At 35.0% G+C, this 23,743-nt stretch overlaps 1 protein-coding gene across 1 annotated transcript in view; it reads right to left on the reverse strand.

Annotated features, from left to right (window-relative positions):
- Window positions 1–23,743, reverse strand: part of IFIH1 (interferon induced with helicase C domain 1) — a 51,750-nt gene that overhangs the window by 17,614 nt on the left and 10,393 nt on the right. Inside the window, exons 3-5 of the mRNA XM_003820935.6 lie at window positions 21,960–22,106; window positions 8,850–8,954; window positions 3,427–3,647 (exon numbers count right to left, since the gene is read on the reverse strand). Of these exons, the coding sequence (XP_003820983.3) occupies window positions 3,427–3,647; window positions 8,850–8,954; window positions 21,960–22,106 (473 nt within the window). The remainder of the gene's footprint in view (window positions 1–3,426; window positions 3,648–8,849; window positions 8,955–21,959; window positions 22,107–23,743) is intronic.

Raw genomic sequence — 23,743 nt, forward strand, 5'->3', positions numbered from 1 at the left:
TATATCTGAGAGTGCTTTATAAAGTGCAATAAAATATTAATTATCATATTATCAACATATATCTCTCATCTTTCTTCTAGACTGTATATTTCTTCAGGACAAGATCTGCATTTGATTTGTCTTTAAATACACTCATGCTGAATGATTTAATTAAGAATCTCTGTATTATGGAGTGACATTGCACCACAAAATTCTGCCCATAAAAGGTGAGTCAAAAATATTCAAAAGAAGCCGCACCTTCTGATGTACAGAACAAAAAGAAGTTGTCACAGGAGATAGCAGATGCTGGAAATCCTGATACTCGCTCTGGGTGGTGTTGACTTCCTACTGAAGGACACAGAGAAAGCCAGATGCAAGTCTGACATGGCTAATTGGGAGGTGTATGGTCCTCTTGGAGCCTTTTCTTGAGATGTGACAGAGTGCCTGCCAAGACTAATCAAACCCAACTGCTACCCACTTCTGCTGAATCATATGGGGCTGCATTGCAGCATCTGAAGGAACCTGGGATTTATCTCTCATGATGTTGAAGCCCTAGATAGGAAATGGAAAGTCTGGGAACACAGGTGGTGTTTTCATTTCTCTCTGCATTCGAAGGCTATAACTTTGGAAAGGACGGAGGAAGGGAGATGAAAGTAAATGGTGTTAGAGAACAGGATTTCTTTTTTCTAGATCAAGGGTAACAATACCTTGCTGTTGGGCCAAACACAAGATTCAGGTTACTTAGACTTACTGGGCCAGAGGTGTTCTGACTCAATCAAAAAGAATTAAAACTGAAATTAATTTAAAATTCAAAAAGATGGTATAGTAAACAATTATGACATAGATGGAAGAATTAGTGGAGGGATTTCTAGTAATTCTAAGGAGAAAAACAATAGAAAAGCAATAAGGAATTAGAGTCAAGTCCCCAGGTGTCCACACAACAATGCAGTGAATGTGAATAATTAATGAGGATAAATTAATATTTAAACATAGCCATAAATGTGCATTCCGAAGAATCATGTAGATCCAATGCAATGAAAGATTCCTGGCTAGAATATAGCATTGAGAAGAGAAGGGAATATTATAGAAAGGAAGATGCATCAGACACATACAAAAATATGAGACTTGAAAAGATCAATAGTTAAAGAAATAAACCTAAGTATTTGAATTTAGGCTCAGAAACTGACTGCACAAAAATAAATTAAGAATGTTCTAGTTTAAGAGATTTTCAAATAAAAAGGAACTGAGGATTTTGATTTTATGACAAGGTCCAGATAACCCTGTGGATGCCAGAGGCAAATGCGGTCATAAGCTGGGTGTCATATCTCATGTCTCCTACGCTCTGCACTGGTATGATCTTATCTGTAGTATTTTGCCCAACTCTGGACACCGCATTTAAGAGTGTCCCAGAAAAATGTCTGAAGGAGTATGAGCACTAGGAATGATGACAGGTTTAGAAACCATGTTATATGGAAAGCAGTTAAAGGAACTGTGGACATTTATTCCAAGGAACAACAAAAAAAAGTAACTTAGGAGCCACATGATGCTGCCTTGTCTATATGAAGGGCTGTCATTAGGCTGGAGAATTAGGACTTCGTGTGGTTGCAGAGGAAGGAACTCTAACCGGTGATTGTGGGATTCCAGAGAAACAGATTTGGATGAATACAAATAGGGCTTTCTAAGAGTGTCAGTGTCTTGTTAGTAGGGGGACCTCCTTGATATTAGGAAGTTACCCTGCAGAAGTGAGAGAACCACTCTGCAAAGGAAGAAAGCTGAATCTCGAAGCCCCTTTTCAACTCTATTAGCCTATGTCCCTGTGACCAGATAAGGGAAATAAAGGAAGTAGATGAATTAAAACTAACTCCTAGGTGTGGGGGCTGCATGCTTTGGAGGAGGTGGTATTACTCACAAAGAGACAGGTAAATGGGGAAGAGGAGCCTTTGGGAGGGTAGATGGTGAGGCTGAGTTTGAGAAAATGGCAGATGCTCAAATGGTTTCAAAATTATCAGTTTAAGTAGCTTTGAATCCAGTTGACTTGGTTCTTTTCTTTGGATTTGGCACTTAAAAGCCTCCCTGGTTATGTTACTTAGTTTCATGAGTTATGAAGGTGAAGAGAAAGGAGCAGGAGAAAGCTAGTATTTAAGAGTAAAAGCAGGAGTCATTACTAGGCCATATATAATCCAATTGAAATTTCAGAGCAGGGTAGTTATTATTTTGTTCATTTCGCAGATGAAGAAATTAAAGTTAGAGAAGTTACTAATTTGTCTAATTCAAAGTACCGGTAGGTAGAAATAGGATTCAAACCTATTTCATTTAAAAAAATAATATCCTGTATAAAGGGAATATATATGCAAGTCTATGGGCAAACAAATTTGAATGTGTCACCATTACCAGCAAAAGAAATAAAAGTGTTTTAATAGTAAGTATACAAGTATAAAGGAGAGCTCTTTGGACTTAGCAGATGCACACAAAATGCATTTGGAACTACATGATAGGAATCATTCAAATCATGGATTCTAAGTACTGAAAAACAGGATGTAACTAACACTTTTAGCATAATAGAAATAAAAAATAGAATATTTTACAGTCTACTGCTTTTTTTTTTATAAAGGAATAGATAAGAACAGAAAAAAGACTTTCTGATCAAGGAAAAGTATGCTCATTTTTATTCCATAAAATAGTAAATATTCATATCCCCAATTTGTATATTTGTAAATTAATAAACTCTCATTTATCTGAATAAAGCTCAAATGACTAGATTTTGTTTTACGGTGAAGCAGACATATTTACTTATGAAGATGGCCTTCAAATACCCTAAGATATAAATTATTGAAGGAAAACTTCAGTTGCATTTAATGTAATATGTGTATATTTTATATATATATATATGTATACTTCTTGAGCATTTTAAAATCTATTTAACTTGATGTAGATACCAAACCTTCACTTAATTTTATCTCCAAACCACATTATATGTATTCTGGAGAAAGAGGACTTGCCATCTTTGACTAAGGGTCAACAGCTAAAGAGAAAGTAAAAAACAATATTTGATCCTTGATTCCAGTGATATTTTGGGGTTATTCATATTCATTTGCAATGATAAATTAGCTAGTTAACCTTAAAGTATATCTGGGTAAATATAACCTGTGACCAGATAAGGGAAATAAAGGAAGCAGATGAATCAAAACTAACACCCAGGTTTTGGGGCTACATAAGTTATAGCTATTTGGTATAATGTCCTAGTTTTATTGGAAAATTTCTATTTTCAGGTTCATCACTTAGATATTACATATACCTAAAAAAGATTAAAGATAAAATAAAGAGCTTATTTTGACATTACTCTTAATTAAACTAAACGTGTGAGTCAATGACACAAATGCCATCATATAAAAGTTTCAGAATAATACAATGAAAATGATCAACTAGTGTTATGTGTTCTTTGAATACCTTATTGACAAGAACTATAACTTTTCCAGGCTCAGATGCTTTTTTCTTCTTGTCTAAGTGATCCTTGGCAATGTAAACAGCCACTCTGGTTTTTCCACTCCCTGTAGGGAGGCAGATGATGATATTCTTCCCTTCCAAGGCTGGCTGGGCAACTTCCATTTGGTAAGGCCTGAGCTGGAGTTCTGGCTCCGGGGATGCTCTTGCTGCCACATTCTCTTCATCTGAAGAAGGTTGAAAAGAAAAATAAGAGAAGGGACAACAAAATAACAGAGCTTAGGAAGCCTGAAACTGAACGTAGGCCTCTTGTGCTTTAAACTCCTTTTCACGTGTGGTCCAAACCAATTCATTTTCTCTTTTCTGTACCAATGAATGTCTGCTGTCTGCATCTGCAGAATACAACCCAGGCTCCCTCTCACAGAAGGAGTCTGGGGGTGTGGGGGTGCAGAGGGAGTCAACTAATTAAGAGGACTGGAAGGAGCAACATGGGGGAGTGTTTTCACAGAGTGGGTGAAGCCAAGGCGAATTTGTAGAAAGGGCTGTGGTGCGGGATTGGCAGGTCCAGTTGTTAAGGCATCAGACTTCCCATTTCTTTGTGGGACCACTATGCCCTGCTTGTTTCACTTAGCCCTTCCACCTACAAAATCAAGAGGAGCTGAGAAAGTTGGAATCATTAGTCCTCCCAATTCCATATTTCCCCTTTTTTTAATTGCAAAGAAGGTATTATGGCTGATACTATTTTCTTTCGTTTGTAGAAACTTTATCTGACAACCAAATACCAAAAAGCACGCACACACACACACACACACACACACACAGACACAGACACCCTATCTATCTCAAGTTCCTTTTTCCATCTGAGGCAACTACGTTGTACAGAAGTGTTATTTAGAGAGTAGAGAAAAAACTCTTCCTATGCTAGCCTTTAATTGGTAGGTTTTCCTTGAAAGGTAAAAATAATTTTGTTGGTTTAAACTAAATCATGACTACTTTTGCCATTTATTTGTGAATTGTTATCTTTATTACTTCCTTATGTTTATGGCTCCACATATTCCAACTTTTTCTAAAATCCAAAGTATAATATATTAAAAATATTTTCAATTAACATGGATTTTAAATTTAAAATACTGATAAAATAAGTTCTAACATAAACTTTATGTATATTAAAATAAAATTATTATAATATATCTTGTTTTAGATAGAATATATTTTATTTAGAAGTGACCATATTGACCTATATTACCAGGGGAAAAAGATAAAAAAATGCATAGCTTATAATGTGAAATGAAGTAACATAAATATTATACCAATTTAAAAGCCCATTTTATGACTTATATAATCAGAAGAAAAAATGAAATAACAGTATTTATCCATATTTCATCACACATGAAATAACTTCTTTTTCTTATCAATGTTTGCAATAAAACTAAACTAACATAATCCCATTAACTTCAAAAAACTTGCTGATGGCTCCATTTCAGCCCCTGGATAATTCTATTTGAGTGAGTTTTAACTTGTTGTGATAGTACTATCTGAACAGGTAGGAAAATTCACACCAAATACCACTTAGGATCATCTACTAACCTGGCAGGAAATTTGCCTTTTGTATGGATGAGTAAAAACAGATGCAATACATTTAAGCTATCGTTGGATCATCTGCTGATTCATTCAATATGATTTTTATGAAAAACTCATTTAAAATCACCAGCATTTAAAATATACCTTTATAAGTTTCCATGCTTGTTTTGAACTCTACAATATTTACAATAGTTCATCTTGTATTATATTTATGTAAGGCTCTGATTTATTTAAGAACAATGTTACCCCTCTGTAGCTTTCATAGACTATCAAAACCCTGATATTTCACCTCTATTAGGATAGTTTGTCATCTAACTTTTCCAAAAGAGCCAGTATATTTGCAAAGGAAGATGCATTATAAAGTGTCTAAACAAAGACTCAGAAATTTACTACTGCTAAATTTTTGTTTGATCTAGGAAGTTTGTTAAAATATAGGAATAAATCCTCTGTTTAATTTCATCTGAGGTACATTTTTGCATAGATTTTAAGAATACTAATAAAATGCTCCTTCCTTCATAATAGTTGCAGAATAAACTATTAAAAGAGTACATTTTAATAATAATTTCCCCCATTTTTCATGCTTACTACTATATCCTTGAATAAGAAATATTAAAAAGAGAAAGATATAGCAATTTCCTAAGTCTCTTTCCCGAGAATCCAGAACCAAATCAAATGAGTAAAATATTAATATTACTCATGCATTCTAATAATTTATTAAGCTGATACATTTAAGAAGAGTGAGAATGTTAAAAGGACTATTGTGTTTACAATTTAACTTCAGAACTGAAGTCATGAGGTTTTACTGCTACTTAAGTAGGCATGTACCACAAATTTATTCTTCAGTCAATATTGACTGGACACCTATTATATGCCAGGCACTCTCAATAATATAGTTGTTGTCCTGAAGGACTTTAGAATCTAGGACACTATACCGCTGTTATGCACACAAAAATACCTGGTTAGACAGATAGCTCAATAATCTTCCATATTTTTGATTTAAGACTAGGAGATCTGATAGGTGGCCCTAAGTTTAAAAAGAAGCACAGTGTGGATACAGGAAAAAATTAGAGTTGGATTCAATGTGAGACTAGCATCCAAAGAATAAAAGCTGGGTGAGTGCTAAATATTCAGCCTGATTCTTGCCTTATCACATCCTCTGACACAGGGATGGAAGAATTTATCCACAGAAGCAATGAAAAGAGAGTTTTCTCTTCTGTGTCAGCAGAAGGAGAGAACTGGGCTGGCATCAATGAGCCAGGAGCCAATTTCCTTTATAAAAGAAATGTTTGGGTTTTTGATTGTTTGTTGTTTGTTTGTTTTTGGCTTTCTCTGAAAAGCATAATCAATTAAATGAAAATAGCAGTTAAAATATGCACAAGCTTTGAATAACACTGTGCCCTCCCTCTACAACAAGTATTGATTAAAGACCTTAAAATTATATTATACCATATAAATGGTCAAAAAAGAAAATCAAATAAGGCTTAAATAATAATATTCTATTGGAACTACACCATGTGGCAAATTTCATTCTCACATTGATTTTGACAGCTGAGTTATTCTTGGAGAGAAAAGGTCTGTCACTGCATGTGTTTGAAATCTACAAAGTATTCCTTTACCTATGGTATGTAACCACAGAAAAATACACCATTCCAGCTGGACAAATATTAATAGGCATTATCTTGAAATAGTAAGGAAACACTTTCTACATATCAGGCCAATGTGTATTGCCAAAAACATTGCCACTTTTTGAGAGGCAATATATCTTTCTGAAAATGGGAAACAGAAAAAAAAGCCTCTCATAATATAATTAGAATATTTATACTTTAAAAGTACCGGTAATCATGTTTACTATGGCATAACACTTCCACAAAGGAATATAATATGATTGTTTTGGGTCACACCTTATGGCCCATATATGACCTCTGGAGGAGGAGGAAGGACATATAGAATGAAGTCCCTTTTGATGTCAACTTAAAAGATTAAAACACAATTGCAGATTCTATAATACTTTTCAGTGCCTCAATATGTGTTTAACAGTTCACCAATTTATCTAAACCTCCTTTTGAATTGGTTTCTATTTTAGCTTATACCAGGCACTTGTGGGCAAGGAATTTCATAATTTTACCATTTCGGAAATTGACTACCCACTAGGCAAAGTAATTCTTTGCTCCTAAGTACTGATCCATCTAGAACTTCAAGTGGTGTTCGTTCTGATGTGTTTGTCTTCAAATATGTATTTGCCTTTGAAAATGTATTTGCTTTTCAAAAGTAGATTGCGTTCAGATTTATCATGTGTTTCATGCCACATTGAGGACTAAAAATCAGCAAATACATTTGTTAAGAGCTCTAAATAGGCAAGATGCCCTGCACATAGAAGGTACACATTAAATATTTATTGAATGAATGGATATTATTGAAAAGCCCTTACTTAGACAAATGAAAATTAGCATGATCTCCAAAAACTTAAAACAACCTATAATGATGTTAAATATTAGCTAGAGTATCTATTTTGAGTTCTAGCATAGCATGTAATAGAAATGTTAATTATTAAATTGAACAACTTTATGACAAGGATAGAAAAAACAAATATAATCCACAGAAATAAGCACATGGCAAGAACTCAATAAACACTGACTGAATTGAACAGAAAATGAATTCACCCTTTTAAATGAAGATTAAAGTTGTGAATGACATTTGGTGAATTGGGTTTCCTCAAACTAATTTGTTCTAAGGGATTCAGGAGTGTCATTGTGATAAAAGGATATATGAAAAAAGAGGTGCTACAATCTAATTTGGAAAGCATTTAGGATTGATGACAATCTTTCTATAAACTATTTTGCCACCTTAGGCCTCTTGTGGATATCAGTTTTTATAATTCTTCTGACAATGCAGGATAATCTGAATTATATAATATATTCTCAGGGGAAACAACTCAATCACAAATGAAGAATAAAGTAATTTGTTTCTTAATTTATCATTTTCCAATGCTTCTTAGCTGGCCCCTTGCAAAGCATTTTCTTTTTGTTTGTGATTTGTTCATTTTAATTGTGAAATACTTCAAACAGGTAGGCAAATATAGAAAGGTATGTAATAGAAACCCACTAACCCATCACCTACATTTAATAATGTTAACATTTTAGCTTAGTAGTCATCATGGAAATATACACTCAAAGAAAAGAAAGAAACAATTTGAAATCTATCAGACTAACAAATTAGGAAAACTGATAACAGGAAGTACTAATTAAGGTGTGGGGAATTAGGAAGAGGCACTCTCATTTATTGCTGGTGGAATATACAACTGATATTGAAAGTAATTTGGGAAAAACCTGGTAAAATTTTCATTTAGTGACCGAAATATTTTGCCAACTCTACTCCTATTCAAAAGATACTTATACAAACTTGACTTCTTTTACTTACATATGTAATTTCTAGTTAGTCATACTTCTCTTATTGATAGTATCAATTTTTTATTTAAAAAGTATTTTAATTTAAAAAGTAGAATTTGGAAGTAAATAAATGTACCAAATTGAATACAGTCTATTTAAATGCAGTCAAATTAATTGAAACAGATCCCATAAATAAAATAGATGACATGACTCTATGGAATGTGGCATATGCCAGACCAGAAAGATATGTACTGGATCAAAATTAGAGAGTTTGGTTCTAAGACTTTTGTAAGTTACACTTTTAAAGAAAGTGAATGGCAAAGTTCCAAAACTATTTCACTGTAGAAAAGAATTGCTTTAATTGCATAAATACATTAGGGAGGGTATGAACAGCCCCCATGCTTCCACTATATGGCGTCTTATTTCACACTTTTTAAGGTTTACACAACAGTTAGGCAGTACCTGAATCACTTCCCATGGTGCCTGAATCACTGCCCATGTTGCTGTTATGTCCAAGACTTTCATCTAAGCAGCTGACACTTCCTTCTGCCAAACTTGTGTCTGATTCTGCAAAGGAAAACATTTTAAAATATTTTTAAAATATTTCTGAGAATAAACGTATTTTAACTGCACACCTCTACAGCACACAGTACATACAGTTCAATTCAAGTGGGGAAGGCACACCCAGACAATTATGAATAAAAGGTAAGCGCTTCTGGCAGGCTACATTAAGAAAAATCCACTATGGATGAGCAGCTGCTGGGTAGTGATTCAAATACATATTACCTACTTAAAGTACTACACATCCAGTATGAGAGCTAAAGCAAATTCCTAAGGGTTTATAACTTTTATTGCCCTTCTACATGTAAATGTTGCCCAAGAAAACAATATTTAGGTTTGATATGTCTTTTAAACAAAAAGTAATACATAGAAACCTTTGAGGTCTTTTCATTTAAAATGATAGGGAATTAATAAAGTACAAAAATTAATAAAGTACCTGGATCTACTGATCAGTTATGAAAACGATAGTTTGGTGAGAAACATAAATGTAAAATCTCAAAGAGAATTTGTTCAAAAAGAATATCACTAAAGCCTGGCATCACAGTTGTACTAGAAGCTCATGTGAGGTTGGAAATAACTGTTTTTCTTTACTATAATTAGATTAAGCCTCTATCAAAGAGTTATGGTTAATATGGATGAATAGCAGTGCACATCCTTCATTTATGAATCCTGACATTCTGTTTTCAGAACTCAGGATCAATTCTTTTTGAAAACCTTCTTTCCCTCAGAGAAGAATTCTTTTCTTACAGTTTATTTCCAAACACTTACACAACCTCATCCTCAAGCACCAGAACTATCGTTAAACTGGTAAAAATAAAGCAATGGTGGTTACTAATATTGGCTTTGGAATCAGAAGGACTTGCAAAATTTGCTATTCACTTTGCTCTGAACCTAACAAGTTCCCCTTGTTTTAAAGTGAGGCTAATCCCACTTACTTCACAGCCCTTGATAATCTTTAAGTAATATTAGGTACAACAAGCTCTTGGCACAGGACTTTAATTGCTGGCAATTAGAAAATGAAATAAAAATCAAGAAATGATATATTCTTAGGATAGGAGTTCCATTAGATAATGTTCTTCTTATAATTAAAAATATTTTATAATATTTATACTTAGACAATATTTCATCCTAAAGCCTCTTAACACACCAATGAGGTAGCTCTTAGCTATTTAAAACTAGTCTGAGTGTCATATTTACGGCTGGAAATAAAAATGGATGAAAAAATAGACACATAGTATGTTTTAATAAAACTTCTCTGAAAAGAGATGATATACAACTCAAAACTGCAAATATTTCCTTTTTCCTTAAGTAGTTAATTTTTTCAAGTCAGCTATGTTAAGATATAATTTACTTACTAAAAAGATTACTCTTTTTATGTTTATAGTTTGAGAAGTTTGACAAATGTATACAGTTTTGCAACTTTGAAGAGGTTGACATATGTATACAGTTACGCAACTACCATCACAGTTAAGGTATTTCCAGCACCCCAAAAGTCTCCTCAAGCCTCTTTGTAGTAAACCCCTCTGGTTATCTAATCTGGTTTCTGTTCCACATCAGACAACCAGTGGCAACCACTGATCTGGTTTCTGTTCCAATAGTTTTTCCTTTTCCAGGATGTCATATGAATGGATTCATGCAATATGTAGCCTTTATGTCTGTCTTTTAAAACTTAGTTTATAGTAATTGTGATTCATCTACGTTGTTGTGTATATTACTAATTTGTTCCTTTTTATTGCTGACTAGTATTCCACTGAGAATCTGTGACATTTACATCTCCCATCCACTTTGGATGAGCCTATTTAGTTTAAGAGCTATAACAGAATTACAGCCAATGCCAATCAAATATGTAAGATATCTTTCTTAAAAATTAAAAGTAAGCTGATAAGAAATTTGTAGAAAAATTCTCAATGGACATACATACTGTTTAAGTATATTAGCACAACATAAATATACTAATGTGAAAATACTGTGCTTATCAGTTGTCACAGATTAGTTCTAAAACTCAGATTTGAGGAATCCCTTATGATCACACGGGAAAACCTGTATATCTCACTGAGAGATTTAAAATATGGCACCTCGCAATTCCCAGAGGTATGTCTTGTTAGAAGCTCAGAGGCGAGTGTGGGATAGAACTGTCAAGTAGAAGAGCGTTTTGGGCAGATGTACTGATGAAAAGAGAATATGATTTGTAAGGAAAAGGCAAGGTGTAAAATGAGATGGGGAAAATGTCATCGCAAGAGTAATTCTAGATCTAGAAATATAGGCTAAGATTTTTGAGGTAAAAAAGTGAATTTTGACATGCTTTTCATTTGCTGTTTTAAATGTAATATTGAGAACTGAAGAGAATACCAAAATTACTGAAAAAATACTAACAAATATCTAAAATCTAAGACTGTATCATTAAATTTTCCAAGTATAATAAAAATGAAAATTATAGTTGATTTCCGCTTCATTTTCTAATCACTAGCAGTTAAACTTTAATCTTAAACCTACTTCATCTACATGTAGAGTCAAGATTTCTCCCAAGCTTTGTTCTAACATCCGTAAGTTTTGGGAGGGAACTATTTATGCAATGTGCACGAATAATTGATGAATTGTTTTAAAAGTTGCTACCCAAAATAGGGTATTATTAATAAAGTCTATTATCGGGATTATTTTGATCTAACAAACCAATCACCAATGTGTCAGGAAGACACTGAACTCAGAGTTTTCACAGATGTAATGTAAATTTCATTTTAATCTCTCAACATTCTGTGTGGTAGATACATATTATCTCCTGTTTCATAGGTGAGAAACCAAGGCGCTGAGAGGTTAACTGATATATCCAGATCACACAGCTACAGTGGGGCAGAATCCTCATTTCTGAATCCAAGTCCAGTGTTCCAGTGCTTTTTCCCCTAACACTAAGCATGGCTGATGATTTGGGTGAAGTTTTGTAAACACAGTGTTAACTGAATTAAGAGCTGTGGTGGTGGTGTTTTTCAACAGCAAGAGACATTTTCATTGTATTGTCACATTTCTATCCATCTTGAAACAGAGCTTATCTTCCCAAGAAAAGAACTTAGAGAGATGATTTTGCTTTGCTAACATTTCTGGTTTCATTGATAGATTTTCACTAACTTTACATTTAAGCGTCCACACCTCTTTTTAAACTTTTTTCTGCATTCAAATAAAAAGAACACCTCTGTTCTCATTACATAAAATTAATTGCAGTAATCCTGTAGAGATTATTATGAAAATGAAAGTGAATATATGGAGCTCGATTTCTTTGTCATTTTAAGGGTATATAAATCTTCAGTTTCTCCACATAAAAATAATTTTGTTTCCTAGGCAGCAAATTCTTATGCATTTTGATATACGTTTTTGCTTTCATAGAAATATAAGTAAAATTTAATAATAAAAGAAAATATATTGTATTTCTTATAATAGGGAGAATGCCTTCCCCAGAGATTTTCCTCCTGCATTCACTTTAAAAACCGTATTACACACAAACACACACACACTCCCAAAAAAGCGAGATCAAGAAAGTGTTTGCGTGAAGCCAAAATTAAACCGACCTATTGAGTTTAAATGCCAAGAATTTCTGAAATTGATTTATTTAGGTTTATCTTGTTTTGTTCTTTGTATTTTTCAAACTCTGTCAGTCTGGATTTAAGTCCTAATGAATAAAGTCCTGCGTTTATGATTTTATAAGTAGATCGCATGGAGTCAATTGGAGGCAGGCCTTGCTATGAAAAAAATTTGTGCTTTGGAGTCTAACAGATAAGTCTCCAGATCGAACGTAGCCACGACTTACAAGCGAATTAACCTCCTGTTTTAAAAAATATATAGAGAGAGATAGTAGTCTCTATTTTCTCACTTATTGTGAGAATGATTCGGTTAGACCAAGAAAATGAAACTCGAAGAGAAACAAATTTTAAATTCTCATTAAAAGGGCTTTGAATATTGAAGTTATATTGTATAATAAGTTTAGTTAAGTTTTATATAGGTGTCATTTCCTCTAGGGAAAATATCAAAGCTAACTATGAAACAGATTAGAAGATGGTAGTAATTGAACTGTTAAAGAAAAGCAGTTATTCATATCAAAAGCTATTGGAATGAATGAAAATTATAACCATCCAGTTAAGAGATAGGATTTTCTTTCATAATTTTGTAAACAACACAAAAAAGAACAGCCTTGCCTACAATGACAGCAAGTGCCTAAGACCAGCCCAAAAGCCATGGAAAAAAAAAGCCTTATTTTGCAATCACATCTTGAGTATTTTGCTAATAAGGCAGAAATATTAACTGAAATCCAAGAAATTTCTTATTTAACATACTCTAGACCTTAAATACTTTAAAATATTTTTAAATCATTTAGAAACCAAAAATATTGAACTTTAAAAAAATTCAAACCAAAAAAATAAATAAAGCAAGAGGTTGAAGGCCTTTTTAGATCTATTTCAATGTAAAGTCTGCCCTCTGCTGGAAAAAGCTAACATAGCAAGTAGTGGACAAGTAGGCATTCTTTATTCAAAGAGCTAAGCTCTATTAGGTAAAATTCAAATTGATTCTTGCTTCTATTCCTACCAGGTAGTACCTCTTCTATTTTTGGCCTAGAGGCATTTATCACCCCACAGAATATCTTTCGTTTCTTTCCCCTGGCTTCAGTCTGCCACACACTATTTTTCCCGAAAAGTGGTTTTGCATTACAGCAGGAAACGCGAGGGGAAAGGGCCTCTGTGCATATTGAGAAAGAACAGCACCAACTGCTCCTGTTCTCCTGCGAGTCAGTGGTGACAAGGTCTTTAGTCCAATTTCACTTTTCATGGTAATTTCATGTTTATTCTAGTTCTGACCTTGTGATGCATTTTAGCTTCACCTTTGCAGCTACCCCCACCTTCCCTCCAGTTTCATAATCCTCACGCCTGGAAGGTCCAAGCTACCCCGAAAGCTTGAAACGTGTGCACGTTTGGGCACACACACAAAGACTGCATGGGCTTCTCAAGTGGGCTTACACTCATACTGCTAATAATATATATTTCCTTTCCTTTTGAAATAACTTAATCTTTTTTGAGAGGAAATAGATCACTTTTATTTTCAGCTCTATGTATATGGATCTACACACACACGCACGCGCGCGCGCACACACACACACACTCACATTTTGGTCTGTCAGATTTTCCTCTCCGTGCCAGGGAACATGTGTTCCCACAGAATGGAGAGAAGCCACCTCCACCCACCTTGCATATTCTCTCCTGGATCCAAGCTTCTAGGAAATGAGTTCCCCAAAGAGAAAAATCACTCTCCTAGAGCCACAGGCCCACATGGCTATCCATGGAGCTCCTCTGCTCCTGTTTATAGAATTTCTACTGCTGAAATGTTTCTAACAGAATTAAATTTGAATTGTGTGTAATGAGGTTGGCTTAGATTGTATCATCTATGCCCTTTAGCCTTTGCACTTAGGTTCTAATAAAGAAAGGTAGTTATTAAAGCACAGGTTGCAAGGATAACAACACACACCAGAATGACCCATTCATTCACTGCCAGTCAGTAATGGAGGCAAAATGTCCTAGAGTAGAGTCAGTTAAGAGTGAGAAGCCAGGTAACCACATGGGAAGTAAATCTTGGCAATAACAAGGTTTGGAGACGGCAAGGTAGAATGTGAATTAGAAACCTCTTTGGCTGGTAAGCACCTTTCAGGAAAGGCTGTAGGAGTTAAGCAAACTTAAGCAGACATGAAAGGATGGAGGGAGATACGAATACACTAAGGGTGCCCAGGTAAATGTTCAACAACTGGCCCTTTGGTGGGGGGAGACAGGATTTTTAAAAGGTTTGTCAATTTCCATGGTGTAAATATTCGCACCGTGGCCAATTTCCAGCATGATGTCCTGTGTGGAGCTGGAAAGAGATGTGCACACTGGGGTCTTACAAGCCAGTAAGATCCAGTTCCAGCGCTCTGCTAGATATATTCCTCTACCTAAGGACTTTCCTACAATCATCATCTGAGATGATGCTTGTACACACATGCATTGTGCTGGCATTGTATAATTATCCAAATGATAAATGGTGTACTTTTAAAAGTGTGTGTGTGTGTGAGAAAAAGCATTGTAAAAATTACTGTTAGAGAAACTCGTTAACTTTCACTGATCTTAGAAGTCTTAAATCCTACCGCCCTCCTCCACAAATGCTCCTCTCTCATCAAACTGTTCCTCTGAACACATTTTGAGCTTTCTTGTGCTTGTGCTTTTGCTCATGATGCTTCTGAAACCTGAAATGTTGCCTGCCACCTCTATTTACAAATCCAGCATAGTGCTCTCAAGGCTCAGATGAAATATCTGATATTCCTCATCTGGTAAGCTTTCTCTCGTCAGTCTTCCTTCTTTTACAGATCTTCTCTCTTCATCCTGTAATATAGATCTCGCATCTCTTTTACCATGGCTAGATTACAGTTTCTTTGTGGAGGCATGTCACTTGTTTTCCTTCATTAGAATATAAACTTTTTGAGAGTGAACGCAATTCCTCAGTGCTTGGTTCTCTCAATGATACTGTATTATCTGACCAACTCACCTCCTTCTTCCTATTTCTCTGGCTTCTGACCTCATTCACATCCTAAAATTGTGAAGGGAAGATCTGATAGTCAAAATTAAAATCACTGCTTTTGTTAAAACTCTGCTAAAAAAACAGCTTTATGTTTGTAGTCATAAACAGATATCATGAAAATAAATCCAACATGTATTAACTGCACACTGGGGAGATTTCTTTCTGTCTTTCTGTCATAATATTTATGTCCCCATTCCTGAGGTATGAATGGTAATCCTCCTAGGACTATTATGCAACTGTAAGCCATATAACTGACCCAGATACCTCATGCTAGGTTTCAAATAAAATACAAACTTACATAATCCTTTAACAAGTACCAATATCAGTATCAGCATCAGCATCTCTCTCTTTCTCTCAGCTCAAATTAATATGTGTCTTTTGGATTGCCTCAGTAGTACTGCTAGTTCTCAATAATTAATGATAACTAAGTTTAGAAAAATTAAAAAGTAAAGGAGTGCTCTTACTTCAAACCAGTCCTGATATAGCATGAATGATTCTGAAACAGTCTTATTGTAAACTACTGTATCAATTATTTTTTTCCACTTAGGTTTCAAATGCTATGGTTTTATTTCTAGAGATTCTAAAAATCTCTAGATTTCTAGAGGTTAGTGCTACAGAACATTATTCTGGTCCTCAAGTGCAAGGATAAATTTTGTGGCACTTTTACAGAAATTAGTATAGACCAAATCTAAGATTGGACTTTAGTCTATAAAAAGGCAAAACAAAACAACAACAAAAAAAGTGCTATAACAGATTGGGCCAGGGAGAAGAAGGCTGTTTTATAAAGGTCAATTTTTAAACCCCTCCTACAGAACATGATCTATGCAAAATATATCCACAATATATTCCAAAGCATAATGTCACCGGATAAACCTAAGGAGTGGAACATATGGGGAAATATGAGAAAGAAGGTATTAAAGTCTGAAAACAAGCAGGTTGGTAAGCTCATTAGCTGGGGTGGAATTTTAAAATCTTCACGTGAACGAATATATAAATCAAAATATACACATGCAATCACAGTCATGCGCACTGTGTATTCACACATGGCACACTCTACAGTTACATTATAATCTTTCACGCTGAAACAGTGAAATTCCATTGGCTTTATAAGTGTAAAGGCGCCCTCTGCTGGCCAATCTGAGGCATTTGCATTTTCCAGTTTTCACAATAGGGCAGCTGTAACACAATGATTAAAGAAGTTTGGGGGGATTTTCTGCTCCATTCTGCATAAAAGTTTATACCAAATGCAATAAAGTTGACTTAGTTTTAAATGTCACTTAATTTTCTTTGATTTTATTGTAATGCATTAATTCCTAAAATAGTATAATGAAAAAAGGTTAATGTGAAGTAACTATTCACTTGTTTTGACAAAGCGACAGTAGCAAAGACTGATTGCACAACTAATTTAACTGTTCGCTTATAGAAGTAAAATAACCCAGTCAATTATTTGCTATAATTAAAATCCTTTTAATAGAAAATGAAAGCAGGCTTAGTGTCTCTCTGATGTTTCCTAGGGAAATCTGATCTAGAGAAACACCAAAGTTTTGCAGTTATCTTCTTGTTATAAGATGACCAGTGACTTCAGAAAGCAGAACTATAGCATCCAGCATTAAATTGCCATTAATAGTCTGAGAACTGTTCAAATTTTGTTTAGAAATTGTTTTGGTAATTTGGAAAAGGGCAAATTAAAAAAAATTGATATATCAATTACTAACCACTTTTTTAATGAGAAGCAATTGATTTGTAAACAGAGGTGGGAGGAGGAAAAAGGACACATATCAACCCCCAAGTTTGGAGACATGATGAAATCACTCTCTAGAACAATCCACTAGAGAACTCTGATATGTCACCTCTAGTGCCAAAGAGATATGTGTTTAAAATTAGTTTCAAGGTGGGCCACTGTTACTGATGGTAGTGTGTCTTATCCATCAGATGTGTTAAGGGGTAAAAGGTGCTAAAACACACACACACACACACACACACACACATCTTTGCATTAAAGCTATAAATAATTAATATTTGCATGCACTAAGACTACTATGCACTGAGAAAATATTTGATAAACTGGTTCAGAAATAATAATTATAAATATCTTAATTTAAAATTACAAATAATTTGAGTCTTTTCTTTATACACATAAAAAATCATATTTACAGACTTTGTGACAAGTTTTTTTCAATGCTATCTTGGCAACTATTTGAAACTTTAACCTAATATAATGGAATTCAAAATAAAGACTAAACATTATCAATATCAAGAAGATACACAAAACAAAAGTACACAAATGCATATTAGAAGCTATGGAGTACTTTCACATTTACCTTGATTGTTACTTCTGTCAGAAAATACCTATGCAGGCAAAATCCTTCCATAGTAAATTCTGCAACAAAAACTTCAATCAAAAGAACTCAATAATTTCTCTGGACTAATGGTACTTTATAAGTTATTAATATCAGTAATTCTTAGTCCTTAAGATAACAAGGAAACAAACAGATACCTGGAATGACAGCAGCAGTCTAAAGCAAAGGTCTGAAGCAAACACACTACATTTTCATAAATAAGTGACTCTTTGCTAGTGCTCTGGAAAGGGCCAGAATGGATTAAACTAACCTGCTTTCAAATCCACATGAGAAATCCAGATATCATAAAGAACGTATGGACTAGAAGACCATTAAGATGTTTGTGAATTGGATGGATCCTCAGATTACTGTGCAGTTTACTGTATACTCTTACATGCTCTCAGACTATTATATATTTTAATACTCTGTACTGCTTTTTCATGGCACTTACTAAAAGTGTAGCTATACAGTTACTACTGCTGGGCCGACACCTCCCTCAGTGGAAAGCTCCATGGGGGCTGAAGCCATTTCTTTTTTTTTGAGACAGAGTTTTTTTGTTCTTATTGCTCAGGCTGGAGTGCAATGGTGCAGTCTTGGCTCACTGCAACCTCTGCCTCCTGGGTTCAAGTGATTCCCCTGCCTCAGCCTTCCAAGTAGCTGGGATTACAGGCACCCACCCCCATGCTTGGCTAAGTTTTTGTATTTTTTGGTACAGACGGGGCTTCACCATGGTGGTCAGGCTGGTCTTGAACTCCTGGCCTCAGGTGATCCACCTGCCTCGTCCTCCCAAAGTCCTGGGATTACAGGTGTGAGCCACCACGCCTGGCCTGACTCATTTACTCTTAATTATCTCTTACCATCACAATCTCCAGATAGAGTCATATTAGGCTCCATGGCCATGAAGCCATTTCTGTTATGTTCCTGAGTTCACAGTATACAACAAGGTGCCTGGCACATGATAGGAGTTTGGAAAATAGTTGTTAAATGAAAGAAGTGAAAGGAAGAGAGGGAAGGAAGTTAGGGTGAAAGGAAGGGAAGGGAAGGAGGGAGATAGAGAGGAAGGAACCCAAGAGGAAAAAAAAAATAAAAACCTTTTCTGTCCCCTAATATCATTATTAAGATTTTTTTCACAAGATACATCTTTAAGTTTTATACTAAGAAGTAAAAATTTAAAAAAATTTAAAACTTTGCCTTTAATTTTGTTCACTAGAAGTTCAGAGCAGATTAACTACAAGCTAATGCAGTGCATTAGTCTGGTAATCTTTGATGATAAACCCTCATTTAAGATGCAGGGTCATCTCTCAGCAGCAGCTCCATCTTCCCTTCTTTCTAGTGTGGATTTACAGAAAATGGCCAGTAACTCATAGAGATGTCGAGTAGCTTTTAAAGGACATTTATTAAAACATGAAAACTCCACACTCAGATAGTGAATTTTGGCATTCCTATAGAATCATGATTTCTAAAGGAAGGTGCAGCTGCTCAAATGAAAAACAACAACAGCAAAAAAACTATCCTGTATAAGCTTTGCTATTAGCAGCAGCAGCAGCACCAGAGTTTATGAGAAAGGTGGAATCGCATTACATTAAAAAACAAACAGCAGCTCAAGCCTATAATCCCAGCACTTTGGGAGGCCAAGGCAGGAGGATTCCTTGAGCCCAGGAGTTTCCAGACAAGTCTGGACAACATGGTGAAATGCCATTCTCTATAAAAAATACAAAAATTAGCTGTGTATGGTGGCGCACGCCCGTGATGCCAGCTACTTGGGAGACTGAGGTGGGAGGATCACTTGCGCCTGGGAGGTCAAGGCTGCAGTGAGCTGTGTTTGTGCCACTGTACTCCAGCCTGGGCGACAGAGAGACAGAGCAAGACCCTGTCCCCGCCCGCCCCCAGACCCCCCAAAAAAAGAAAAAGAGAAAAATCCACAATCAGGCTAAAAAGCAAGCCAACTGTGAAAAAAATTGGTACTATTTATGACAATGAATTGATATCTTACATACTTAGGTAGTTCATATAAGTCAGCAAAAGAAGATGAATACCCTAATAGAAAAGTGAATTTTAAAAGTGTTGATAATTAACAAAACAAAGAGAATGAATTTGTGAAATTCTTTTTCAGCAGAAATATGAAAATGTAAATTCAAATAACTAAATACCATTTTTAATAGCAGCCAAATTGAAAAGATTGAACATGATAATATTATTTATTCTCGTAGAAGAGAATTCAGGGAAATAAGCACTCATATCCCATACTGTTGGAGAACATGTAAATTGGTACAAGTTCCTGGAGTGAGATTTGACATTAAGTATCAAATGTGTTAAAATAGTATAAATCATTTGACCCAGAAATTCCAATTATATAATATGTTTTAAAAAAGCAAACTGTGAGCTATCGAGGCATTATTTAAATGTTCAACAATTGGTCAATTAATCATACTGCATCCAAATGGTGGGACCATTATTTAGTCATTAAAAACCAGGCTGTAGAAGAATATTTAATGAACATAAGAGAAATGACACTATATATACACATTCAGGTATGTAAAAAGCCCAGAAGCACACATACCCAAATGTTAAGTGTAATATCCACATTCGGGGAATATTGGTGACTTCTTTGTGTGTTTCTGTGTATTACAGATTTCTTGCAATGCATGCATATTACTTATCTGAGTACAAAATAACAAGGCCAGGCGGAGTGGCTCATGCCTGTAATCCCAGCACTTCGGGAGGCCGAGTGGGGGGATCACCTGAGGTCAGGAGTTCGAGACACCTGGCCAACATGGTGAAACCCTGTCTCTACTAAAAATACAAAAATTAGCCGGGCATGGTGGTGGGCGCCTGTAATCCCAGCTACTTGGGAGGCTGAGGCAGGAGAATCACCTGAACCCGGGAGGTGGAGGATGCAGTGAGCCAAGAGCATGCCACTGCACTCCAGCCTGTGTGACTGAGTGAGATTCCATCTCCAAAAATAAAATAAAATAAAATAAAATGAAATTAAAAAAATAAAAATAATAAACTTTGCAGTGGTGTGCTAGAGTTAGTTTATACGGGCTCACAGGAGCTAACTGGTAACTTTTCAGGAATTTTCTGAGTTTTTAACCATAGCCATTACAAAAATTAAATTATATAAACTTACCGTAAAAGAAATTATTTTCAGGCAAAGGTTGTAAGTATTTAAAACTCATCACCTAATCATTTAACTATCGTCTTTGATCTGGAGGCTATCTCCATCTTTTGCATCTGTACGGTGGGAATGCTGTACAAAGACGTGCCACTGCACAGCTCTTCCCAGCTTTGTGTTCAGTGATCTTATGTTGGAAGCTTGAAATAAGCCTGAATGAGAATATTTAAACCACAGAGACTAGCAAATGCTACAAACTAGGGCTTTTTCTTTTCCCCAGAGAGTTACTTTTTACATTTACCAGCATACCACAGGCTTTAAGCAACTATTTCTTGTGAAAACAGAATAAGTCCTTTTGGCAGAGAAGGGGAGAGGTGGATTCTCCTATCACGAGCAGATTAGAAAGGGAAAAAATAATTAAATAATTTGTTTCTGCCAGGGCTGTTTCAGTATCAAAAAGGTGGACATGGTAGTCTTCAGTCCTCACCGATTAGTTAATGCAATTCAAGCCAACCTTAGTTCAGCATCTGTTCATCTTCCTTTTTATAGCTTTGATTTTAATTTTTACGACACAGTTGAACCTCTCTGAGCCATCCCAGTTTAAACCAGAGAAAAAAAGCAATGAATCTATTTTATTTTCAGGGTTTTGGGTGAATTAAATTGACTGATCTATTTATAAGTACTTTGAAAACCATGAAATATAAGGCATTCTTATACTTATCTTACTATGGATTTCTTATAAATTAAAATTAGATGCAATTGTGTTCATATTTATAACACATTGATATTGGATTAGTTTTAGAAAGCATTTTGGCCAAGAATTATTTTAATTTAATCTCCTCTAAAAATACTATTTTAATATAAATATACTAACCTTAATGCCCACATTTTCTCCCTCTGATTAATAGGTTCTGCCCAGTTGGTTTTTCTGGAAGTAATAATTACTGTATTAAAGTATGTACGTGTTTCAAGTACCTGAAACTACAGAAGAATCTGCAAAAGATGATTCTGATGAGTTATTCTCCATGCCCCAGACCTCCTTCTCCAGATTTGGCTGAACTGTGGTTGAAAGAAGTTGCTCTTCCACTTGAGGACCATCAACTTGTGATAAATTCTCAATCTCTGTGAATAACAGTATTAGAATGCAAATCATAGTGCCATACAAGTTTTTGTAGAGCATACATAACTGTTATTGTTATTTTGAAAACAAACTAGAGGTTCCTAATAGAGATTGCCTGAATATATTTAAATACTTTGAAGTTCTGAATAGAATGTAAATTGTATTACAATGCAAGATTTTATACAATATAAATAGCTGTTATTGTTATTTTGAAAACAAAATGGAGAGCCCCCAGTAGAGATTGCTTTAATATATTTTAATATGTTGACATTTCGAAAGGGTTAGAATGTGCTTTTGTTATGGCAAGGTATTTTTAATTTTAATATGGACACAATGAGTAGTTCTTTGTAATGATTAGATTGTAACTAAAAAAACAATATAAGCATTATGCTAATCACAAGAAAAGTGATTTGCTGTCTGACCATCACGTTTAGGAAGTAAGTCACTTATTCAGTGACACAAAGTTACATTTAAGGCTGAATTAATGAAAATGCAAATTTGGTAGTTTTCTTTAGCTTTGCTCTTGCCATTTTGTTTCCTCACTGTGTGTTCTGCACGAGACGTACATCTGCTTTAATGTCAGCCTATATTCTGGGGATTTTTAAAACATTTAATGAAATATTTTGTGCCCTTCTTTTCTTCTTTCCTCCATTCCTCACTTCCAGCTTTTCTTACTTCAACTACATGTAATGGGTATTTTATTAAGGGCTTATGTGGGTTAAAAAGAAAATCAAGAGTTTTTGCCTTTATGAAGCTGCAATCTGTCAGAGAAGACTGATGCCATAAGGAAAATTTTCTAACGTATCATTTTTTATTATCTCATCTTAAAGAACACAGTGAAAATGTGCCCCACTTTGTATGGAAAATTTCCTAAAGAAAACTGTTGTGACTTTGGACAAGAAGAAAACTTGGCAATGTTTGCAGTTAGATATTAAGTACGTTAGGGACTATTATAATAGTTAATTTATTTTGCACTCACAACATAAATACTTTACATACATTAAGTTATTTAAGTCCCAAAATAAACCTAGATGGTAAGTAATATTATTGTCTCCGTTTTACTGAGGTGATAAGTAATATTATTATCTCCATTTTATTGAGGAGTAAACTGAGGCACAGAGAAGTCGAGAACCTGGCCAAAGGTCACACATTCAACGAAGGAGCCTGGATTTGATTAGCATCAGGATCCGTTATGTATCAGGACCCAGAGTCTAAGCTCCTACAGTAGTCTGTTTGTGCTGCCATAATAAAACACCATCAACTGAGTGGCTTAAACAACAGACACTTCTTTTCTCACAGTTCTGGGCACTGGAAGTCCAAGATCAAGGTGACAGCAGGGTCAATGTCTAATGAGGACTCTCTCCTTGATTTGCAGATGGCCACGTTCTCCCTGCGTCCTCACACGGTTAAGAGAGAGAAAGAGACAGATGTTTCTCTTTTTCTCTTTCTTCCTCTTCTTAAAAGGCCACAATTCTATCAGATTAAGGCCCCATTCTTATGATTCATTTAATCTTTTTTTTTTTTTTTGAGACGGAGTCTTGCTCTGACACCCAGGCCAGAGTGCAGTGGCATGATCTCGGCTCACTGCAACCTCAGCCTCCTGGTTCAAGCAATTCTTCTGCCTCAGCCTTCCAAGTAG

This window comes from Pan paniscus, chromosome 13, assembly GCF_029289425.2.
Source record: "Pan paniscus chromosome 13, NHGRI_mPanPan1-v2.0_pri, whole genome shotgun sequence".
Classification (NCBI taxonomy): domain Eukaryota; kingdom Metazoa; phylum Chordata; class Mammalia; order Primates; family Hominidae; genus Pan; species Pan paniscus.